The sequence below is a fragment of the Rhinopithecus bieti genome, unplaced genomic scaffold (genome assembly GCF_001698545.2).
Source record: "Rhinopithecus bieti isolate Rb0 unplaced genomic scaffold, ASM169854v2 scaffold_5924, whole genome shotgun sequence".
Taxonomy (NCBI): Eukaryota; Metazoa; Chordata; class Mammalia; order Primates; family Cercopithecidae; genus Rhinopithecus; species Rhinopithecus bieti.
In genome coordinates this window covers 2,273,546-2,297,128 of record NW_016805189.1, presented here as the reverse complement: position 1 = coordinate 2,297,128, position 23,583 = coordinate 2,273,546, and the positions used below count along the sequence as shown (strand labels likewise).

The 23,583-nt window shown below is 34.1% G+C and overlaps 1 protein-coding gene across 1 annotated transcript in view; it reads left to right on the top strand.

Moving 5' to 3' along the window:
* Positions 1-19,623, top strand: part of LEMD3 (LEM domain containing 3) — an 84,614-nt gene extending 64,991 nt beyond the window's left edge. The window contains exons 5-13 of the mRNA XM_017871590.1: positions 9,763-9,842; positions 9,929-10,074; positions 11,211-11,312; positions 11,440-11,542; positions 12,198-12,376; positions 14,685-14,766; positions 16,960-17,065; positions 17,152-17,230; positions 17,453-19,623. Of these exons, the coding sequence (XP_017727079.1) occupies positions 9,763-9,842; positions 9,929-10,074; positions 11,211-11,312; positions 11,440-11,542; positions 12,198-12,376; positions 14,685-14,766; positions 16,960-17,065; positions 17,152-17,230; positions 17,453-17,616 (1,041 nt within the window). The 3' untranslated portion in view covers positions 17,617-19,623. The remainder of the gene's footprint in view (positions 1-9,762; positions 9,843-9,928; positions 10,075-11,210; positions 11,313-11,439; positions 11,543-12,197; positions 12,377-14,684; positions 14,767-16,959; positions 17,066-17,151; positions 17,231-17,452) is intronic.
* The last annotated feature ends 3,960 nt before the right edge of the window (positions 19,624-23,583 follow it).

The following is a 23,583-nucleotide window of genomic DNA, read 5'->3' as shown; positions in this document are numbered from 1 at the left end:
ATTACAGGCGTGAGCCACTGCACCCAGCCACTTTTATTATTTTTAATTAACATAATTGTACATATTTATGGGGTATAGTGTGATATTTTGATACATGTATACAATGTGTAATGATCCAGTGGGGTAATTAGCATAGCCATCACCTCAAACATTTATAATTTCTTTGTTTTGGGAACATTCAAAAATTGCTCTTTTAGCTATTTGAAAGTATATAATAAATTGTTGTTAATTATAGTTGCCTTGCAGTGTTGTAGAACACTAGAATTTATTCCTCCTACCTGGTTATAATTTTGTTTAACCAACCTCTGGCTACACCCCCTCCCCCTGTCACTTTGCCACTTTCTAGCCTCTAGTAACCACTATTGTCTTCTGCCTCCCCGAGATCAACTTTTTAGCTTCCCCAGAGGTAAAATAAGCCAAGTTCTTAATAGTCCTTAACTTGGACTTCTAACTCACTTGTCTTCCACAAGTGAGAACATATGGTATTTGTCTTTCTGTGGTTGGCTTATTTCACTTAACATAATGTTCTTCAAGTGCATCTGTGTTGCTGTGAATCACATAATTTTGTTCTTTATTATGACTGAATAATATTCCTTTGTATATATACCACATTTTATTTATTCATCTATTAATGAGCGCTTAGGTTGATTCCATATTATTGTTAATAATGTGGCAATAAATGAGAGTACAGATACCTTTTTCACTTACTGATTTCGTTTCCTTTGGATATATACCCAGTAGTGAGATTGCTGGATCATATGGTAGTTCTATTTTTAATTTTTTGTGGATCCACCATACTATTGTCTACAATGGCTGTACTTTACATTTCCACCAACAGTGGATAAGAGTTCCCCTTTATCTGCATCCTCGCCAGCATTTGTTATTTTTTGTGTTTTTGATGCTAGCAATTCTAACTGGGGTGAGTGAATATCTCATTGTGGTTTTGATTTGCATTTCCTTGATGATTAGTATGTTGGGCATTTTTTCATATACCTGTTGGTTGTTTGTATGTCTTCTTTTAAGAGATGTCTGTTAAGCTCGTTTGCCCATTGAGTTCCTTGTGTGTTCTGGATATCATTCCCTTGTCAGATGAATAGTTTGCAAATGTCTCCCATTCTACTAGTTGTCTCTTCACTCTGTTGCTGCCTTTGCTCTGCAGAATCTTTTATTTTGCTATAACCCCATTTATTTTTGCATTTGTGTCTTCTCCATAAAAACCTTTGTCCAGACTAATGTCCTGAAGCATTCCTCCTGTATTATCTTTTAGTACTTTCATAATTTTAGGTCTTAAATTATTTAATCCATTTTGAGTTGGTTTTTGTGTATGGTGAGAAATAAGGAGGCTGGTTTCATTCTGCCTGTTTTCACAGCACCGTTTAGTGAAGAGACTGTCCTCTCCCCAGTGAATGGTCTTGGCACCTATGTCAAAAATCAGTTGGCTGTAATTATGTAGATTTACTTCTGGGGTCTTTATTCTGTTCCGATGGTCTGTGTGTCTGCTTTTATGCCAGTACCATGCTGTTTTGCTTACTATAGCTTTGTAGTATGTTTTGAGGTTTTATAGTGTGATGCATCCAGCTTTGTTCTTTTTGCTCAGGATTGCTTTGACTGTTCATAGTTCCATATGAACTTGAGAATTGTTTTCTTCTACTTACGTGAAGAATGTCAGTGGTATTGTGATAGGAATTGCATTGAATCTATAGATTATTTTTGGTAGTGTAGTTGTTTTCATAATCTTCTAATTGTGAACATGGGATGTCTTTTTTATTGGTGTTTTATGGTTTTTCTTATATATCTTTTACCTTCTTGGTTAAATTTAATTGTAGGTATTTTATTCATTTATTTATTTTTGTAGCTATTGTGAGTAGAACTGCTCTCTTGATTTCTTTCTCTGCTAGTTTTTTGTTGGTATATGTTACTGATTTTGAGCATTGATTTTCTGCCTGCAAGTTTATTTAATTTGTTTATCAGTTCTAAGAGGTTTTTGGTGGAACTTTTAGGGTTTTCTACATTAACATCATGTCATCTGCACATAGGGAGAATTTTTCTCCTTTCCAGTTTGGATGCCCTTTATTTCTTTTTCTTGCCTAATTGCTCTGGCTAGGACTTCCAATACTATGTTAAATAAGAGTGGTGAGAATGGGCACTGTTGTCTTATTCCATTTCCTATAGGGAAAGCTTTCAGCTTTTTCTCATTCAGTATGCCGTTGGCTGTGGGTTTGCCGTATATGGCCTTTATTGTGTCCTTCAGTACCTAGTTCGTTGAGAGTTATCATGAAGAGATGTTAAATTATATTCAATGCTTTTTCTCCAGTGAACTCTGTAGCCTTTAGAATATTTTATATCTTGAGTTATTTTATGTTTCATATTCAATTTTGTCTTATTTTAATTTATTAGAATTTCTGTTGCATATTTTTATAAGATTGTGGATTAATTTAATTTCATTCTTAATTGGTTAAAGAATTATTTTATATAAAATGTTAATACTCTTTTATATAGTTAGGTTTATGTATGTTTTGTTACCTTTTCTTTTGGAATCTCATTTTCATGTTTTTCAAATGCTATAAAACCTGCTGTGGTTTGTCATCACCATAGACGCAGTTTGTACTGCCAAAAGCAAAACAGAGAGAGCTTTAAACAGGGTTTTCCCCCCCAAAAATATAGTTTTAAGTTCTATATAAAAGTCTTAAAGTACTATTTTTAATAATGCTCATTTTTTCAACGTAAAATTAAGTAATACCGGGTAGTCACAGTGGCTCACACCTATAATCTCAGCACTTTGGGAGGCCACGGCAGGAGGATCATGTGAGCCCAAGTGTTGCACACTGGACTGGGGAACATAGTGGGATCTTGTCTCTACAGAAAAAAAAAATTTTAATAGCTAGGTGTGGTGGTACATGGCTCTGTAGACCCTCTGTAGACCCAGCTCCTCAGGAGGCTGAGGTGGGAGGATTACCTTGATTGTACCACTGCACTCCAGCCTGGATGACAGAGTGAGATCCTGTCTCAAAAATAAAGAAATAAATAACACTCATTATTTAATTCATATGGAAAATTAAAGGAAAAAAGCTTCAAATTCACTATCTAAGGATAACAACTGGCAAAATTTTGGTCCATTTTCCTCTAATTATTATAAATATTTTTTTCTAAAGCTAATATTACTTTATTATAAATATTTTATACTATAAATATTCATGTGTCTTTCCCTTGAAATTATTGTGTGTATTTCAAAAATCACTGAACGATTTTTGAAAATGTTTTCTATCACTGAATATTTCATTATATGATTTTATTTTATTGGTTTGTGGTTTTTCAGTATTATGAAATCACTCTTTGCATATAGTAATTTTCTAATATTTCTTAGGAAATAATCCTAAAAAGGAAATTACTTGTTCAAATAGCATGAACTTTTAAAAATGCTTTTGATATATGTTGCTGTATTACTTCCCAATTTGAAATAACTGCTTTAGCACAATCTAGCCTTTATTTTATTTTATTTTGTCCATATTCTGGCATAAATATGGAGGAAACTCTTTACAAAGGTGTATCAAACAAGGATTATAATATCTATGTGGAGGGGCTTCTGCTTATGGAAAAAGAGATCTATTACATGTTTTCATATATTTGCACTGTAGTTTCACCAGCAACACATTTAATTTTTAGATTGAGGAATAAATAAAGCAAAGAATGTGTAGAGCCCCTATAGGTATAAGCTAATTTTTTCACAACTTCTAGTACATTTTAAGCACAATAAATATAGTAAATGTTTGATGGAGAAAATGAGTGAATAGGCCTCAGTAACATGTTTTTGTTTTCTTGAATTTAATTATTTATTTTAATTCTTACTTTATCCAACTTTCTTCTTCAAAGGAAATTTAATAAACTTAATAACTAATTTAAATAATTTAAACACTGTTTTTCTAACTACTCCAGTGCTCTTCTTGAGCTTTTTAAAAAACTCGTTTTTGATATTGAAAGCTTATTTTAATTTGTGAAAAGTTAAGAGGTCCCTCTGGTGGAACATTTAAGAAATACATAGTTTATATTTCCATGAAAATACATGGTTGGTTTTTAAGTTAAATGGTAGTAACTTTGTATAACTTTTTATGGAATGATGTAATGAATGGGGGTTACGTTCCTAGGTTGCTTTCAAAACCTGCTTAACCTTTAACACGATGAATATGTTTAAGATTTGTGAAGAAAATAGGAAAGTAGACAGCTGCAAATGTGTCAAATTATGGGGCTGGATAGACGTTTATGGCCTAGAATGCTAATTACTGTTAATAAAATCTGTGTGGAAAAATGAGTGTTCTGAGAAGTGGAGTGAGGGGGAAATTTTATGATAATAATTAAAGTTTATAAAGTACAATGTGGTACTTTCTATATGTTAATTCTAATTTCAGAATGATCCAACAAGATAGATGGTATTAGACCAATTTCATAAAGAAACTAAACCGTAGAGGGGCTAATAACTAGAGTATCCAGCTACTATGTGATGGAACTGGGAATAGAACCAAAGTACTTGGTCTTTTCTATATATTGTTCTGCCTCTTAGGTGGATGGAGTGGATTCATAATCCTTAGCTCCAGCTATTGAGTGGGCAGTGGACTGATGCTATTAAGGGTTAGGATCGGAAAAGGTGGTCAAAGTAGATACATCTGAATAGGTGGCATATTTTCACTTGTCCCATTTAAGGTTGTACATATAGCTAATCTGTAATGGAGCCAGGATCTGATCCTGGGTCTACTTGGTTCTAAAGACTGTGTTTTTTTCTGTTATTCTAGCAGGTGAAAGATCATACAATTCTTACTGAATCAGGAGTGATATCCTATTCAGCATTGTGGATTTTTGTGTGTTATATTTTAATTAAGTTTAAAAGGTGCCATCTGATGTATAGTGTATATCATCTCACAGTTCACTAGAATATTCACCAGCTGGAAAGCTGCGTAGCTATTACTATGTAAATTACCAGTTTCATAAACTATCCATAGTAGGTTTTTAGTCCTTGCTTGATTTCTCCCTATACCAGTGCCTTTTTCCCTTCTTACTAACTAAAGTTTTGTTGCCTTATTTAATGAAACAGTATTATTTTTGTACTTGGAAACTGTAATCCAAGTTCAGAGAATCTGATGTGGGTTTTAAAATACACATTTTTGACCCATTATTTTGAAAATAACATTTGGGAGAGGTCATGGGGGTATGCGTTAGTACACACGTGTTAGATTTAAGATTTGGGAAAATATACTTCGAATTTAGAAAGATTTACATGAAGCAGTCAGTAGTATACTGACTGAGCTCTTGCCTATAAGTAAATAGTAATAAACAATAGTAATAAAAGTTGTGCCTTAAAAATTAAAAACGTAGTTTCCTCCTGATTTTTGTCATCAGTTATTGGAAAATGTTTGTTTTATGATGCTGGAATGCCGTACCTCAGAGGTTAGCAAGCCATGGCTTATGGGCCAGATCCAGCCTGCCTGTTTTTGTATGGCTTGTGAGCTGTGGTTTTACAACAGTTTTAAAGCTTGCTTTTAAAAAAGAAAGAAATTTATATGGCTGCACAGCTTAAAGCGTTTACTCTGGCGCTTAAAGCATTTACTTTCTGGCCCTTCACGGAAAAAAGAAAAAGTTGACCAACCCCTGCCGTACCCACAGCTTTCCAGGTGGCTACAAAAAGTGAATAATAAAGCAGTTTAAACTGTTAAAATCAGGTGTATGCTATGTATGCTACAGTATTAGCATCAACTATTTGGCATAAGCAAATAATTCAATTTTGCTTTTATAAAATTCCATTTTCTAATACTCTAGCACGCTATATATATATATTTTGTGGAAATAATGGCATATTTTAGACCTCAGCCTATTAAATCCTTAATGAGGTTTTAAATAATCAATTGTTTATTGAGAATGTGTACCCATAAAATGAACATTCCATGGTTTCGTTGTATTCCAGATAGTGAGTGGATGTCAAGTGATATTAACAAGGGAAAGGAAAACAGAAAAAGGGAAAATAACAACAGATCGTCTTTTCTTACCCTTGTTGTTTTATAACTAAGAGGTTTAAGGCCTTCATTCCTCCTCGTACTTAGCTTTTAGATCTGTAGGTGTCCTTGTTAATTTTAAGGGATATTTGATGAGAACAGTAATATTTATAATGTCAGCCTCCTAAAGTTTTATATTTAAAATTTGCAACTAATAACCTTGGGAGTTTGTTTTTATGTTATCTGAAACTTATGCTTATAGTCTAGTCTTCAAAGACTAGATTAAACTTGTCCAGTAGTATATGTAGTAATGCAAAGCATGCCATGATACTAGGCAAATCATAGTAATACAAGCTGAACAGCATATATATAAGTACAAGTAAATACAACATTTATTTCATTCATTTTTAATATATGCATGTATTTGAAGGATACTATGTGACATCTGTGTCTTTGAAGAACCAAATGAACACAAAATCCTTTTTAAAAATGTATGGTAGTGACAACATTACAAAGAAAACTAAATGCAATAATGCTGTCTTCAGCTGCACTGACAACCTATATTAATCTTGCTTTGTAGATTTTCATTTATACACAAAATGATTTCTAGTAGTAATTGAAACTAATTGCCTGAAATTATTTTGTGTAACTTTATTGCATATTTTAATACAATATTAAAGCGAATAAAAATCACTTGTATCCTCATTCTTATGCTACTCATATGAGTACATATATTTTTATAATTATAAATACAGTTGGTGCTACGTATACATGGGTTTTGCATCCACGGATTTAACCAACTGTGGATCAAAATCTTTTGGGAATAAAAGAAAAAAAATACAATGGAAAAAACACAGATTTAAAAAATACAACTGTCTATATTCATTTACATTATATTAGGTGTTATAAGTAATCTAGAAATGATTTAAAGTATAAAGAATGATGTGCATAGGTTATATGCAAATACTATGCAAGTTTATGTCAGGAACTTGAACATCTGTGGATTTTGGTATCCATGGGGCATCCTGGAACCAATCCTCTGTGAATACTGAGGTATGACTGTATATATAAATTAAACGTAGTTTTATTTTTTTAAGCAGATAGCTATTTAGCTCTCATCATGATTATTTCTAAGTTCATAATATCCATTGAAATGATCTCATATATAAACTTTTTTCAAGCATTGAATACATTGTCTGCAATTTTTTGATATTTGTAAATGCTATAATAAAACACCCAAGCTTAAAAAGACAGATGGCCTCTTCACCATCTTAAAAATCCCAAGAGTAGTTTCATGTAATGATGCCTAACAAGAGTAGTTCTGCTTTATAAAACTTTGTATTACATTCGCAAATTTGATACATTAGAATAACTTATCAGTTTTATATTAGGAAGTAAACTATACTGATCAAATGAAAACCTTAAAATTTCCAATGCTGTTGAAGAATTTGTTGATAAAATACAATAGGGCACTTCTTAGAAGAATCTCTTTTAAGAGAGATTTTAATGAATTTTTATTTCTGTGTTTAGAAATTCATTTTTTCCTCTATGAGCCAGGCACGGTGGCTCACGCCTGTAATCCCAGTACTTTGGGAGGCCAAGGCAGGCAGATCACTTGAGGCCAGCAGTTTGAGACCAGCCTGGCCGACAGGGCGAAACCCTGTCTCTGCTACTACTAAAAATATAGTGATTAGCTGGGTGTGGTGGCACATGCCTGTAACAGCCCAGTTACCTGGGAGACTAAGGCACAAGACTCTGCTTGAGCCCTGGAGACAGAGGTTGCAGTGAGGCAAGATCGCACCACTACACTCCAGCCTGGTTGACAGAGCGAGACTCCGTCTCAGAAAAAAAAAAAAAAAATTCATTTTTTGGTCAAAAAGGACATAAAGACATACTAATAATACAAACTCCGTGAACATAGGGAATTTTCACTGTGTTGTTTATGCTGCACCTCTAGTTTCTAAAATAGTACTTGGCACATAGTAAAGGTGTTTATAGCAGTATTATATTTGATAAATTTTAAAAATTGGATATACTCTAAATGTTCGTTAATAAGGGGTTGATTAAAAGTGTAGAATAATCATACAATGATATACTATTTTGTTGAAAAAATAGGGTTTTTTCTATGTATACTGACATTGACACAATATTTTGTTCCATGAAAAAAAGCAAATAGAACAATAGTATGTGTAATATGATACCACATTTATTTTTACTATTTTAATTTAAAAATACCCACGCATAGCAGTTCTTAAACTTTTTGGTTCCCTGTAATTACTGAGGACTCTCTGGCTTTTGTTTGTGGGAGATATATATTTATATGTTTTTGTTTATATTAGAAAGATATATTTACTTTCTAATGGTGAATATGTATTACAAAAATACATGTTTATATTAAAATTAAAACTGAAAAAAATTTATGTATTTAGAATAAGAAAATGAATCTATTATATGTTAACATAATGTATTTTATGAAAAGTGACTTTTCCAGAATGAAAACATTCAATGAGAACAGTGGCATTGTTATATATTTTATAAATCTCTTAAATTTGTAGCTTAATAAAAGGAGGCTGGATTCTTATCTGCTTCTGTATTCAACCTGTCATGATGTTTTAGTTGAAGTTCGTCATTAAAATCCAGCCTCACATTGATATGTAGTCAAAACATTGGAAAGTATTTTAGTTGCCTTTTCAGATAATTGTAGATAGATGCTCTTCTTTGATATGATACCAAACCTCTATAAGTAGTAGTTTCTTAAATGTTAGTTGCAATGTGGAATGTCAAACTGTATCAGTGAACTTTTTGTACTCTCGTCTCATAAAATCCTTTTGTTTATTTTGTACTTTGAATGGATCTTTTACCTCTGCATGATGTTATATGCATGATTGGTTTTTATAAAAATCAGAATTTTTCAAATGCATTGGTCACATTTCATTATTCCATATCAAAAAACTGCATTTGTGAATGTTACACAAATCTCATTGGAAAGGTCTTCAAGTATTGTGAAGTTGTCCAGATCACAAAGATGAATGCTAGTTTTCAAAATTCTACTTTTTACTTGAATGCTCAAATCTTATAATTGGTAACCCGGTTGGTTTTTCTTTAGTTGATAGGCTTACTGCTTTTATGTGTTGAGAATATGTCTGTGCAACATCCATATCTGGAAGAGTTTGCCATTTCTTTGTTCATTTGTAAATAGTATTGCATTTTAAAAAGTGGTGAATTCACTCTTATGATGGCACTGATAAACTAATGATAATAAAGAACTTCCAAGCCTGGCGCAGTGGCTCATGCTTATAGTCCCAGCACTTTGGGAGTCCAAGGCTGGTGGATCACTTGAGGACAGGAGTTTAAGTCCAACCTGGCCAACATGGTGAAACTTCGTCTCTCCAAAAGTATGAAAAAAAAAAAAAAAATTAGCCCGGCCTGGTAGCTGACGCTTGTAATCCCAACTACTTGGGAGGCTGAGGCAGGAGAATCGCTTGAACCCAGGAGGCAAGGCTGCAGTGAGCCAAGATTGTTCCACTGCATTCCAGCCTGAGTGAGAGAGACTCAGTTCCCAAATATGTAAAATTAAAAACAAAAAAGCAAAATATTCACACTGATTATATTGGAGTAGTGGGAAAATGCTAACTTTTTCTTCTCATTCTTTTAAAATTTTCTGTAATGAATATTTTATGTTATGTAGTTAAAATAAAATGTTATATAGAGTGTGTTATAAAGGATACCTTACAGAGAGTCGAATGTAGATTAAGAATAGTTATTTTCTCTATTTTGTTGTTAGGATTTAGGTCCTGAATATGAAGGTATATTTAACACTTCATTGCAGTGGATCTTAGAAAATGGAAAAGATGTTGGAATAAGGTAAAGGATCTGATTTCTACTTTGACCATTTTGTACTGGGAGAAGTGATTTTGACTTTAAATTCTACCTTACTTATTTTTAAATAGGTGTGTTGGTTTTGGCCCTGAGGAAGAATTGACAAATATAACTGATGTGCAGTTTTTACAGTCCACAAGACCACTGATGTCTTTTTGGTGTCGTTTTCGACGTGCTTTTGTTACTGTAACTCACAGATTATTGTTGTTATGCTTAGGTAAGTTGTAAAGGTAAGAAAGGAGATAAATTGCAGTCTGAATTTTTGTGTGTATTTCACTAAATGCGAGTTGAAAATTCATTTTTGTGATTGTTACCACATAAGTCACAGCTAGATGTCTTCTCTAAATATAATAAAAATAATGTCAGGATCATTCTAAGGGCTTAGAAAACAGTAATATGAGGAGAGGTAGGAATAAAACTTTATCATAAGACTGTCACAAAAAAAAACAAGTGTGGTCAGTGTATACATAGAAATCTACTTTAGAAAGTAGAATTGAAAAATATAAAAATTGAGCTTATTTTAAATAATAGTATTATAAATTAAGTTTATTAAAATTATGTTTAGTTTTAAAATGTCATTTACCTAAATTAAAATTTTATCATTTTTTAATTGATAATAGGGATTTAGGTGATAGTTTTTATTATTATTATTTCTTTCTTTCTTTCTTCTTTAAAAATAATTCATTTTGGCCAGCTTTAGTGGCTCACATCTGTCATCCCAGCACTTTGGGAGACTGAGGCAGGAGGATTGCTTGCACTCAGGAATTTAAGACCAGCCTGGGTAACATAGTGAGACCCTACCTCTACAAAAAATTTTAAAAATTAGACAGGCATAGTGGCAAGTACCTGTAGTCCCAGCTACTTGGGAAGCTGAGGTGGGAGGATTTCTTGAGCCCAGGAGTTGGAGGCTGCAGTTAGCCATGATTATACCACTGCCCTCCAGCCTGGATGACAGAGCAAGACCCTATCTCAAAACAACAACAAAAGAAAATTCATTTGCTTTTTTAAGATGATTTTGTAAGATTTAGTATGTTTAGTCTCGAGATTCACTTTTCTAGTCATTTTATGCTGCAAAGGAAAAAAGTTTGTGAAACATATTTAATTTTTTTAAAATAGTAGTTAGAATTTGAGTGTTCACTTGTCAAGGTAATGGAAGAAATGCTTTTTTCTAGAAAGAAGTGAAACTTTGGAAAATGTTCAGTATTAATTTTTTTTATGTAGTTTTAATCATATAGGTAATTCAGCCATCTGTCTTGAAGATTCATTCCATTGTGGCAGTTAAAATAATCACTGCAATATTATTGAGTGATATTGACCACAATTTTTAAAACACAAAGTATATTAATATTACAGGTGTAGTGATGGTTTGTGTCGTTCTGCGTTACATGAAATATCGATGGACAAAAGAAGAGGAAGAAACAAGGCAGATGTATGATATGGTGGTGAAGATTATAGGTATGGTATTTCTAAGAATCTCAACTATTTCTAAGAATCTTAACTATTTCTGGAAGAGTCATTGTGTGATTAAACTACAACATTATGTCAAGTGATTGATTCCTTTGTAAATTTTATTTATTTTTAGATGTTTTACGAAGTCATAATGAAGCCTGCCAGGAAAACAAAGATTTACAGCCTTACATGCCTATTCCACATGTACGCGATTCCTTAATACAGCCTCATGACAGGTGTGTTCAAAGCATTGTGAGTTCAAGTAAATCAGAAAATATAGGTGCTTTCTGCAGTATTGAAAATTATATTGAGAGCTGTGACCCTTCTCAACTAGACTGACTTACTGCACAGGTTTTGTTTTGTTGGTACTTTATACTCTCTTTCTAAATTCTCTTCTGTTATTCTCCTGATTTTGAGTGACACTTGGATTTCTAAGTCATTCTCATTCCTAGGCATTCTTGATTCTTTGTTAGTCTCCATCTTATTTCGTTTAATTTCATGTTGATAAAGAAATAGATGATAGCCAGTGGCTGGTGTTTTACTAATGTTTTTTAAGTACTAACTTTATTATTAATGAAGCTTTTAAAGTAAAAACTAAATACAACTTTTTGAAAATAATAGATAATTCCATATCCTGAAGCAGCATCTTGACCCTAGCAACACATAATCGCCAGTGGAGCTTTGGGGGGGAAAAATACAGATGTTTGTGCTCTAGCTCTGGAAATTGAAACTCAGTAAATCTGAGATGAGGTATAGGCATCTAATTCTTCTTTGAACAAACTCCATGAGTAGTAAGAACAGCTAGAGTTAACATTACCTCAGATACTAATATTTCAAAAAGATGACATAAGCCGAGATGATAGTAAATTTGCCCTTTTGTTCACGTGATAGGAAAAAAATGAAGAAAGTCTGGGATAGAGCTGTTGACTTCCTTGCTGCTAATGAGTCTAGAGTTCGCACGGAAACACGAAGAATAGGTGGTGCAGATTTTCTGGTTTGGCGGTGGATCCAGCCTTCTGCATCCTGTGACAAAATATTAGTTATACCTTCTAAAGTATGGCAAGGTCAAGGTATGTATTTTTAAACATCAAGAAAGTAATTTTCTTCCAATTTTCAAAATGACAAAATGTGTTAAGTGAAACAGTACAATCGAAAGATGTATGAAGGCAAAGCTGTCTTTCTGGTTCCATTTCATAGAAGGAATCAGTGTTAGCTTCTTAAGTATCCTTACACAATTTTGTCCTTGCTAATGCAAACATAAATGGTTTATCTTTAATAAAGATGAATATTCCTTGAATCTTGCCTATTTCACTTAACAAAACAACTTAGTATTATATATGTTAACTGCATTCTTTTCATCTAATTTCTTTATGTAAATAACATAATTTATGTTACATATACAATATAATATATATAACCTGTATGTATATAAGTGAAGTCATAACTTTTTAACTGCTCTTTTTTTTCCAATTTTTGCCTGCCTCCTCTTACTAAGACTTTTCTATTTATATATCCGTCCTGCCAAGTAACTTTTGTGGGTATCTTTCCATATTTTTCTTAATGCCTACATTGTTTCAAAAACATGTATAAATAAGGAAGGGGTAAGTTTGTAGGGGGTTTTGAAGATTGGCTGCCATATGTACCCAAACCTTTGCTACACAGAAAAGCAGAAAACAATGCATCAGAAAATTATGACTTTTTCTTATAAAAGTATGTCAATATTTGCTAAACACAGTGTTTGTGGAAAAGGTAAGTAAGTTGTTTTGGACATGGAATACAAAGTCCAGTCATTCCTTTTTTATTCTCCAATTAATTTTCACTTTGAAAAAGCTTGAATAAGAGGCTTCTTTAAACATGGCATAAAGTGATGCTCTGTCAGGGAAAATAGCTAAAGCATCCAGGGCTTAATACCTGGGTGATGGGTTTGAGTTGATAGGTGCAACAAACCACTATGGCACACGTTTACCTGTGTAACAAATCTGCATGTCCTGTACATACATCCCAGAACTTAAATTAAAAAATGATGCTTTGATGTTGCCAACGATTATACTATTTCCTCTAAATGATGCATGCATTTCAGTTTCCCTGTAAACTGAAAATAGAGAATTCCTTATTTTACTTGACCTCTTAACAGTGTTTGACAGTTCAGCCCTCCTTGAAACTTTCTTCATTGGGATTTGGGGATGCCACTTTCTTCTGGTTTTTTTTTTTTTTCCTTCCTCCTACCTCAGACTTTCTTCAGTCCTTTTCTAGATTATCCTCTTTTTCTTCACCTCTAGGTGTTAAGAGTTTCTCAAGGCCATCTTTTTTTTCCCACTCTGCCATCTCTTCCTAGATGATCATCTTGCTGTGACTTAATTTACCATATTGGGATAACTCCCAATTTTTTATTTTGAATGAAGTCTGGTTTTCAGATTTTTGTACCCAACTATATATTTCTCTACTAGGAGGGGGGCACCACAGATTCAACATGTACACCAGCCTGATCTCTCCAGTGTTCCTAGTCTAGTTAATGATACCTTTTCTGAGTTGATTCTGCATAAACTTAGGGGTAATTCTTAATCTCTCCTTTATCCCTCTTTGTCCAATCTTTCAACAGGTCATGTCATGTCTACTTCATAATATGCCCTGATTCTATCCACTTGTCACCTGCACTGTTGGCCTGTCTTACCCACATCATTATCCTCTCCTTCTTAGACAACTATAATATAATAATAACCTTCTAACTGGTCACCTTGCATTCACTTCTGCTTTTACCTGAGTCTCCACATAACAATGTATTTTAAAATTTGTAGTTTTAAAAGACAGATTTCATACTCTTCTCCTTAAAAACACTTGAGTGGCTTTTTATTACTCTTACGATAATGCCCAAATAATTTTTTGTAGCCTACATCATCTTAAATAATCTGACATCTTCTGTAGATTTATCTTTCTATTCTTTCTACTCCAGCCACATTTGCTCCTTCTTGCCCCAGGAGCTGTGTACAAGCGATCACCTCTGCTTGAAATTTTCCTTTTCTCTTCACCCTGCTAATTTTTATTCTTCAGTTCCCACATAAATTTCACTTTTTCAGGGAACTTTTATTTTCTCATATGAAGTTAAGTTACTTTTAAAAAGCTGTCTATACTTTCCTTTCTTAGGACTTAATAATCACAGTGGTACTTTCTTGCATGACACTCTTCATCATCTGTCTCTCCCATTAAACTGTAAACTCTTTGATAGCAATGACTATCTGTCTTATTCACCTTAACATCTAACCAGGGGTCTGGCTCCTAGTAAAAGCATGCAGTGAATATTTTTCGAATGAACTGAATAATTGAATACCTTTCAACAAATTGGAACAATGACAAATAGTTAATCTAACTTGTTTTTTGTAGCATTTCATTTAGATAGAAGAAATTCACCGCCAAATAGTTTGACACCGTGTCTAAAGATTCGGAATATGTTTGATCCCGTTATGTAAGTATTATGATCGGGGTACATGTAACTCTTATTCTGAATATTTGGCTGGAAAATGCATGATATTCTTATAATGGTGTGTCTGTAATTGATAATGTTTTTTTTCTGAATCTCTACTACAGAAACGTTATGTTTTTGTCTTTCATTAAATTCCAAGCACAGATTTGGCCAAAGGACACTAATATGTAAAGATTTGTAACACTTTTATAAATCTTTGTATTCCCTATGAATCCTCATAGCAGATAAATAGATAAATGCTTGAGGCAAATTAATGACTCATGTCATTATACATGACTGTCATTATTTTTGCCTCAGTAGAAAATATAGATTAAAAAAATCACTGCTTCTTACAAATTTCAAATCTCAAATTGTAAAAAGTTTCCTGTAAAGATGTATACACCTGCTTCTCTACAAAGTCCTGTCTCCACTTGTCAATGTAATATTTGAAGAACTTCTCAGACTTTATAATTCAAGCAACATATGCTTCCAGAGAATAGCACAGTCAAAAGTGACTACCTTAGAATGCATAGTATTTCATATATAAGCTGTAATAACTCTTACAGTTAGCTTCCTGAGGGTACTGCTTATCTATCCAGTGATATTACAGATCAAATTCTGTTTAAAAGTCCCGACAGTGGAGTGATATTACAGATCAAATTCTTTTTGTTTTAAAAGTCCCGACAGTGGTAATTACAATATGTGTAAAATACCCCCAGAGTCTCATCACTCATTGATGAAATTCCAAATAAGTGACAGCAAAATTGGAAATGTGAAGAAGCAGTATGCCACCTGTTTGCACGCACATGTACACACACACACACACAGAGAGACACCGCCTCTAATTTTGCAGAGATAGAAACAATTAGCAGTATGATGATACCTCTGTTGGAAATCTCACCTCATATCTTAGGAATTCGCAAGTCCACTGTTTTATTACCTAAGGTGAAAATTTGTGATTTAAAGTGAAGTCATTTTCCTCTCTCTCCTGCCATCTTTGTCTCACAAGCAAGACAAATGTCCATTACTACAGCAGAAAAACCTTAGAACTGTCGTTATAGTAAGGTGGCTGTACAAAATGTTAGTCCTGTATCATTATTTTGGAAAAGAGAAGCTGAAATATAGTATTTACTAAGATTTTTCTTTAGGAATTTGAACATATCATTACAATTAAAGAAAATAACATTTGGCCGGGCACAGTGGCTCCCACCTATAATCCCAGTGCTTTGGGAGGCTGAGGTAGGTGGATCACTTGAGCTCAGGAGTTCGAGACCAGCCTGGGCAACATGGCAAAACCCTGTCTCTACAAAAAATACAAAAGAAATTAGCCAGGATTGGTGGTATGCACCTATAGTCCCAGCTATTTGGGAGGCTGAGGTGGGAGGATGGCTTGAGCCTGGGAGGCAGATGTTGCAGTTAGCCGAGATCACGCCACTGCACTCCAGCCTGGGTGACAAAGCAAGACCCTGTCTCAAAATAAATAAATAACATTTGACTTTTACAACTGTAATAAGTTCACAACTCATTTAAAGTACTTATTAACACTAGAAAGAAAACAGAAATAACTGTAAGTACACAGGATTTTTAAACATAGGAATGACCCAATCCATTTTTTCTGCAGCGGTGGGCTAGTCTTTTATTGCCTCAGCTCTCTGCACTCCTTTTTTTTTTTTTCTGAGACAGAGTCTCACTCTGTCGCCCAGGCTGGAGTGCAGTGGCATGATCTAGGCTCACTGCAAGCTCCGCCTCCCAGATTCACGCCATTCTCCTGCTTCAGCCTCCCGAGTAGCTGGGACTACAGGCGTCCGCCACCATGCCCGGCTATTTTTTTTTTTTTTTTTTGTATTTTTAGTAGAGACGGAATTTCACCATATTAGCCAGGATGGTCTCGATCTCCTGAACTCGTGATCTGCCTGCCTCGGCCTCCCAAAGTGCTGGGGTTGCAGGCGTGAACCACCATACCCGGCCAGTTCTCTGCACTCTTACTGGAATGTGAGAGGAGGGCTGAGACTTCTGAATTATTATTTTTAAATCCACCTCCTGTTAGTCAACAAACATTTACTTAATACCAATTAAAATCATATGTAGTTTTAAAACTATCCCAATTCTAGTAGTATATATATGTTGTAAGAGACAATGAAGAATTTTTACCAAGTAGGAATATGGTTGTTGATTTTTGTTTTCATTAACTTTTAGGGAAATAGGGGATCAGTGGCATTTGGCAATTCAAGAAGCAATTTTAGAAAAATGCAGTGATAATGATGGCATTGTTCACATTGCAGTAGACAAAAATTCACGTGAGGTAAAGTAACTTTTAGTATTGAATTTCATGTTTTGGATTTGTTGCTATTAAACTAAGACTATTTTCTTTCTTTTTTAATATCCCAGGGTTGTGTATATGTTAAATGTCTGTCTCCAGAATATGCTGGAAAGGCTTTTAAAGCATTACATGGCTCTTGGTTTGATGGTAAGAAATTTGAGTATTACAAACATTTTGAAAAGATAGTTATAGTTTAATTTTAAACTATACCAGATTTCAAGTAAAAGAATTTAGGTTAGCATTTTTTTGAGTAATAATTTTAGATGACTTTAGTTATGTTTTGTGCTCATATGTCTTTTACCACAGTTAATTTTCTGCAAATATTAAACAGTTTTACTGATCTAAAATATTATTTCTATCTTACAACAGGGAAATTGGTTACAGTAAAATATTTACGGCTAGATAGATACCACCATCGCTTTCCACAGGCTCTCACTTCCAACACTCCATTGAAGCCATCAAATAAACATATGAACTCTATGTCTCATCTTCGTCTTCGGACTGGCCTAACCAATTCTCAAGGAAGTTCCTGAAAATATTTCCTTCCATTTCTAAGACTGTTACTTACAATAGGAAAATTCCTGTTTGGCTTTTGTCTTCCTTTTAAATGCTTTTGTATGTAATATTTTATTGATGAATACATCTCTGAACGTTCCAGAAGTCTTAAGGTTCCAAAGGGATTTAGCAGTGAGACAGCAATGCTGAGTAGGTAGGATAATTATTTCATTCAGCTTTTGGAGCTCAGTTAAGCCAATGCATTTAAAGTTTTGCATGAGGAACATTGACTTTATTAAGCATTTTCAGATGTGGTGGTTGTATTTTTGCACCAAGAAGTGTTTGGATAACCACACAAAAGCATGATGAAAAGGCTTCTTGTAGTCCCATACTTTCTTGTGAACTAATGTTGTGAATTTTTGTATGCAGTCATCTGCATAGTTCCTACAGGCTAATGTGGTAAAACTGTTGATTTCCCAATTTAACCTTAGGTTTCTGTTGCTTATAAGTGATTCATTTGCTACAGCTGGAATATGGGAAAATTAATTTGGGCTTAGTGGTTACAAATATGTGTAAGTGGATGTATATGTACTTAAACTGGCTTTGTATATATGTATAAATGCTGGTGGTGGTGAAAGTAGTCTTGTTTTGTGAAGATGTCTGCATTAAAGCAGTAAAATAAGCTTTCTATTTTATTCATAATCTAATGTGTGTGTATATATGTATGTGTATATGTGTGTGTATATATATAGGTGTGTATATATATACACACACACAGATACACACATATGGCTGTACTTTTGCATAGATCAAACAGCCAAACACCTGGAAGTATTAGATACAAGTTTAAAATATCTTTTATAGGTTTTATATAAAAATGTCTGAGTATGATTTTGTGTGAAAGTTCTGATACCAGTTGTAATAGATTCAAATTTATGTGAGCAATAAAGAAGAAATTGGCAGATATTGGAAAAATATTTTGTGTAAAGCTGTATTTATTATAGATGCCAGGGCTGTGACATAGTACCATTGGGATTAAGTCGTTTTCCCAATCTATTTATAATTTAATGATATGTTAGTGCCTCTGTTATATGTCAAGTTTAAAGCAGGGCACATTGTTGCAGCAAAATGTGTATTTGACAAATTATACTTGCAATTTTGGGTCATGAAAGTTTGCAGTATAGTAAATGCACGATTGACCGTTGCTTTGTGCCTCAGTATTTAATTTGTTTCAGTAAACTTACTTTATTACTGTTTTTGATTTCAGATAAAAATAGTTGCTGAGTAAATTTTACTTGTAATCTACAATTGGCTTTTTAAAAATAACCTGTTGATATATAATTGTCAGTCCAAATGAATATGTGAAGCAGCTGGAATTGTACCAATTTTGGTTTTATTTAAAGCTCAGTTTCCTTTTCGTTTTATTGTATGCGTTGGGTTTGCAGCATGAACTTGCACAGATAATGCACGTTTTCTGGTTAAGTAAACATGATGCACACTATTCTGTAACAGAAAGCCCTATTGTGCCTTACCTATGTGCTTTTGTGGGCACCTTGTTTATGAAGAATAAAAAATGATTTGTTATCTGAAGAGAATAAATTTTAAATTCTCAGTTTATGTCTCAGATGCTAACGTGTGAAAATATAAATATATATAATATATAAAGTAACCAATCTTCCTGTATTTTATGTGCATCTTAGTGATTTATCTGAGCTTAGTGACCCCCATCTTGTAACCTGTTGCAAGAGTGAATGTAAAAAATAGTTGTGGCATTTTAAAAGGTCGCCTTTGATGCAGATGCATCTTTTCCTGGCTTCTAAAACATATTTCATGTAAACATTGTACATTTATTATTGTAATATATACTATTATGCAGCTTATTTTACCTGAAACTGTTAAGCCGACCAAGATCCCTCCCTGCAAGACAGATGGGAATGTGTATAATAACTAGGTATTTGAGAAGTTCTGAAGTTTGATGTAATCTGTTACTTGTCCTGTTAAAAAAAAAAAGGAAAAAAATTCTAATTAAAATTTATTAGTTTTTTTTTATGTGTCTTGGCTTTTAAAACTTTTAAGTGCACTGTGTCTGTATTTATTTTTTACCTGTGAAAATAGGTGTGTTTAGTTTAAATCAGTTTGACAGTCTATGAATATTTGTGCTTATAAAGATGAATGAAGACCATAAAGTTAATTTTAACTATCCATCCCCTTAGCATTTTATTTTTTCTCATGAAAATGTCTTCATCCAACTTTCAAGTATTTGAACCAAAATAGGGCAAGAATGTCAATCAGCTGCATCACAAAGCATTAGTTCTGCTAGATACTTTTTCAAGCAAGACTTTCTTTAAAAGGAAGCATTTCTTTTTCTTTTAACATTCTGGCTTGAATTCTGTTGCATTATAAACTATTAACAAACAGTTCATAGGCTAGTTACTTTAAATAGCATTGGTTTAGACTTTTGATATGTTAATCAAGTAAAAGAAGACTAGATTAGTCAGTCATGTGGTACACTTATTGATTACTAACAAATGCCAAGTCCTGTTACGCGTTAGGGATACAAAGATGAAAAACACATGACCCAATCCTCAAGATGGTCACAGTCTAGAGGAAGAACACAGAGCAGATAAAAGATAATGTGGAAAATACAGTGAGAGCGAAACAGGCAGAAGAATTCTGCGAGTAAAGAAAGGCACCTTTTATGCATCTTAATATAGAGAGAAGACCTCAGGGCAGGTGAGGCAACAACTGAGCCCTATTTTAATTCAGTTGAACACTCTTAATTAGTATAGATACAATTAATTATAGTTAGTATACAATTAGTATAGATACAATGATAAAATTTCCCTTGAGCTCTCAGGAGAGCTTCTATTACTGTGGTGAGCTCATGAAAAGGAATGTGATCTGTGTGATTATAAAATCAATACTCATTGGTATGTAGATTCATGAATATCTTGTGAATATTGAAGGCTGATGTTGGATTTTGTTATATTTTCCTTGTATTCACAGATTGAATGGTAAGTTATGATTTCCAGGTGAACTGTGTTTTGATGTGTCATGTGCCCAGAATGTTTCCTTTAACAAGATTTATCTTGCAGTTCTTCCTCCCTGCTCCTGTTGACATCACATTATTGTAAGTCCCCTCCATGGCATTTTTGCCTTTTTTTTCCTAGACTTACCTTGGCAAGTCACTGTTTCCGGATGACTCAGACAGGGTGCTAAATCAAGCAGAATTTTGGCAATCACTCTTTTGGGAAGGATGCTGAAGAACAGATACTTAAGAACTGAGATCATTAGGAACCAGAGTTGTGCTTTAAATTGAATGTCCAGAATGCTCTTGACCTTTAAGCCCCATTGGTTAAACTTTATGACTAGAAATGCATTCTCATGGTGGTTTTCTATGCCTGAGAACCTCTACTAGGGGTAACAGGATAGACACATTTTATTGATTCTTAGATTTTAAAACCAGCAGAGCCTGTGTAACTCAGATTTACTTTTTCTTTCATGGGTAGACACTGGAGACCTGAGAATGGTCCTGAAACTGGAAAGAGGGTAATATAGGTATAGAGAGCACATGAACAAATATTGATGAGAAACAACCCAGTTTATGCACAAACTAAAAGCAGAACTGGGTGTGTTGGCTCATGTGTGTAATCCCAACTAGTTGAGAGGCTGAGACGGGAGGATCACTTGAGGCCAGGAGTTTAAGACCAGCCTTGGGCAACCTTTAGACCCATCTCTAAATGAGAAAAAGAGTTAGCTGGGCGTGGTGGCTCACACTTCTAGTCCCCATCTACTTGGGAGGCTGAGGTGGGAGGATTGCTTGAGCCCACAAGTTCAATGCTGCAGTAAGCTATGATCGTGCCACTGCGTCCAGCTTGAGTGACAGAATGAGACCCCTTATCTAAATAAAATAAGTCAGCTGGGCCCAGTGGCACAGGCCTATAATCTTAGCACTTTGGGAGGCCGAGGTGGGCAGATCACTTGAGGCCAGGATTTCAAGACCAGCCTGGCCAACATGGTGAAACCCCGTCTCTACTAAAAATACAAAAAAAAAAAAAAAAAATTAGCCAGGCATGGTGGCATGCACCTGTAGTCCCAGCTACTCAGGAGGTTCAGGCATGAGAATCACTTGAATGTGGGAGGTGGAGGTTGCAGTGAGCCAAGACTGCACTACTTGACTCCAGCCTTGGTGAGCAAGACTCACTTGAAACAAAAAATAAAAAAAAACCATAAGCAATTTCTTACGACTGAATCACTAAGCTTAAGGACATAAATAGATAAGGAAGGTAGCCAATGGTCACACCATGGAAGTCTTTGTAGGTCACATGAAGATTGGATGTTGGATATTAAAGGGAGTTTAGGTGAGAAATGGATGATATGGATTTGTTAATAGAGAAAAGATTTGAAGAATAAGAAAATGGGAAAGACTTGATTAATTATTGAGAGAGAAACTGATATCTAATTATTTAGCATGGGAAATCTAAAATCCCAACATTTTAAGGAACAGATTGGATAGGAAAAATGATAAATTGGGGTTTTGGCTATGTTGAGTTTGACCTGCCTATAAAACATTTAGGTGGATGTTTCTAGCAAGTGAAGGGGGATCTACATTTCTGAGATATTTTGAGAACTGTCTGAGGGAGGTACAATTTGGGAGTTAGAACAATGACCTTGGGTTAGATGACCTAGCGAGTCCAAATGGTTAATCCCATTTCTGCCATACTTACCTGTGTGACCCTTAGATGGGGATTGGGGATGGGGTGAAGTAGAAAGGAAAATTTGAACTAAATTAAGAAGGTAGAATTTGAGAAAGTGTTTCAATGATGTGAAGTTAAAGTGTAATCTAATATGACCATCACATTTCTGGTTTGGGTAGCTGGTTGGCTGGTGATGACATTCCCCAAATTATAGATTACAGTTGTCCCATGGTATCTGCAGGGGATTGGTTTCAGGACCCCTGTGGACACTAAAATCCACAGATGCTCAAATCCCATATATATAAAATGGCATAATATTTGCATTCAGTCTACTCATACCCTTCCATGTACTTTAGATCATCTCTGGATTATTTTTAATACCTAATACCATGTTATTGCTATCTAAATAGTTGTTACACTGTATTTTTATTATTTTAAATTTTTTTTGGAATATTTTCTGTCTGCAGTTTGTTTAATCCACAGATTTAGAGCTTGTAGATACACAGGGCTGACTGCACTAGAGGAGGGGAGCAGGAAGCCAGTTATGGTGCTAGATAAGGTGCCCTATAATTGACAAAATAAGGCAAAATGATCCCTCTGACTTCTCTTTGTCTACCGCAGAACATTGTTGGAGGAAGGGTAAGAGGGGACTGTCTTTGAGAATCTCTCCTCTCCACAAAATTAACTTTTAAAATGTTCTGCCATTGTCTGTGATTGTTTGATATTGATTAGAAATTTTCCTAGTTTGTAGAAAAATGAGATTTTGTATAGGTCTAGAAACCTGCAGCTATTGAAGGAAGGAATACATGCTAAAGTTGACTTTTGTCAACTGTTAAGAACGGTTTATCTTACACTCAAAACTAGAAATTTGTTTGAGGCTTTATGTTAGACAGCCTGTGTAACTGTAGTCAAGTCATTTGGCCTGAAAGGCTTTTCTTTTCTTCTTCTTCTTTTTTTTTTTGGTGACTTCATTTTGTTGAAGTGATTTAAAATACATCTTTTAAAGGGCAGTCCTATTTTATAGTTCCAAATGTTGCCATACTTCTCTATACAAAAAAAAAAAGTTACTAATGTGGAATTTTGAAATCTCAGTGACTATTTCCTACTAAATAATAGTGAAATTCAAGTTGGATTTCAAGGCCTGCCTTTATCTAGACAGGTGCTATTTCAGAGAAATATGTCAGTTGTGTAATTAATAGTTTTCTAATGGCCACACTAAAAAAATTATAAAATGGGTAAAATTAATTTTAGTATGTTTAACCTTATGTATTCAAATTATCTGAACCTGTCTTTAAAAATGTTATTTTA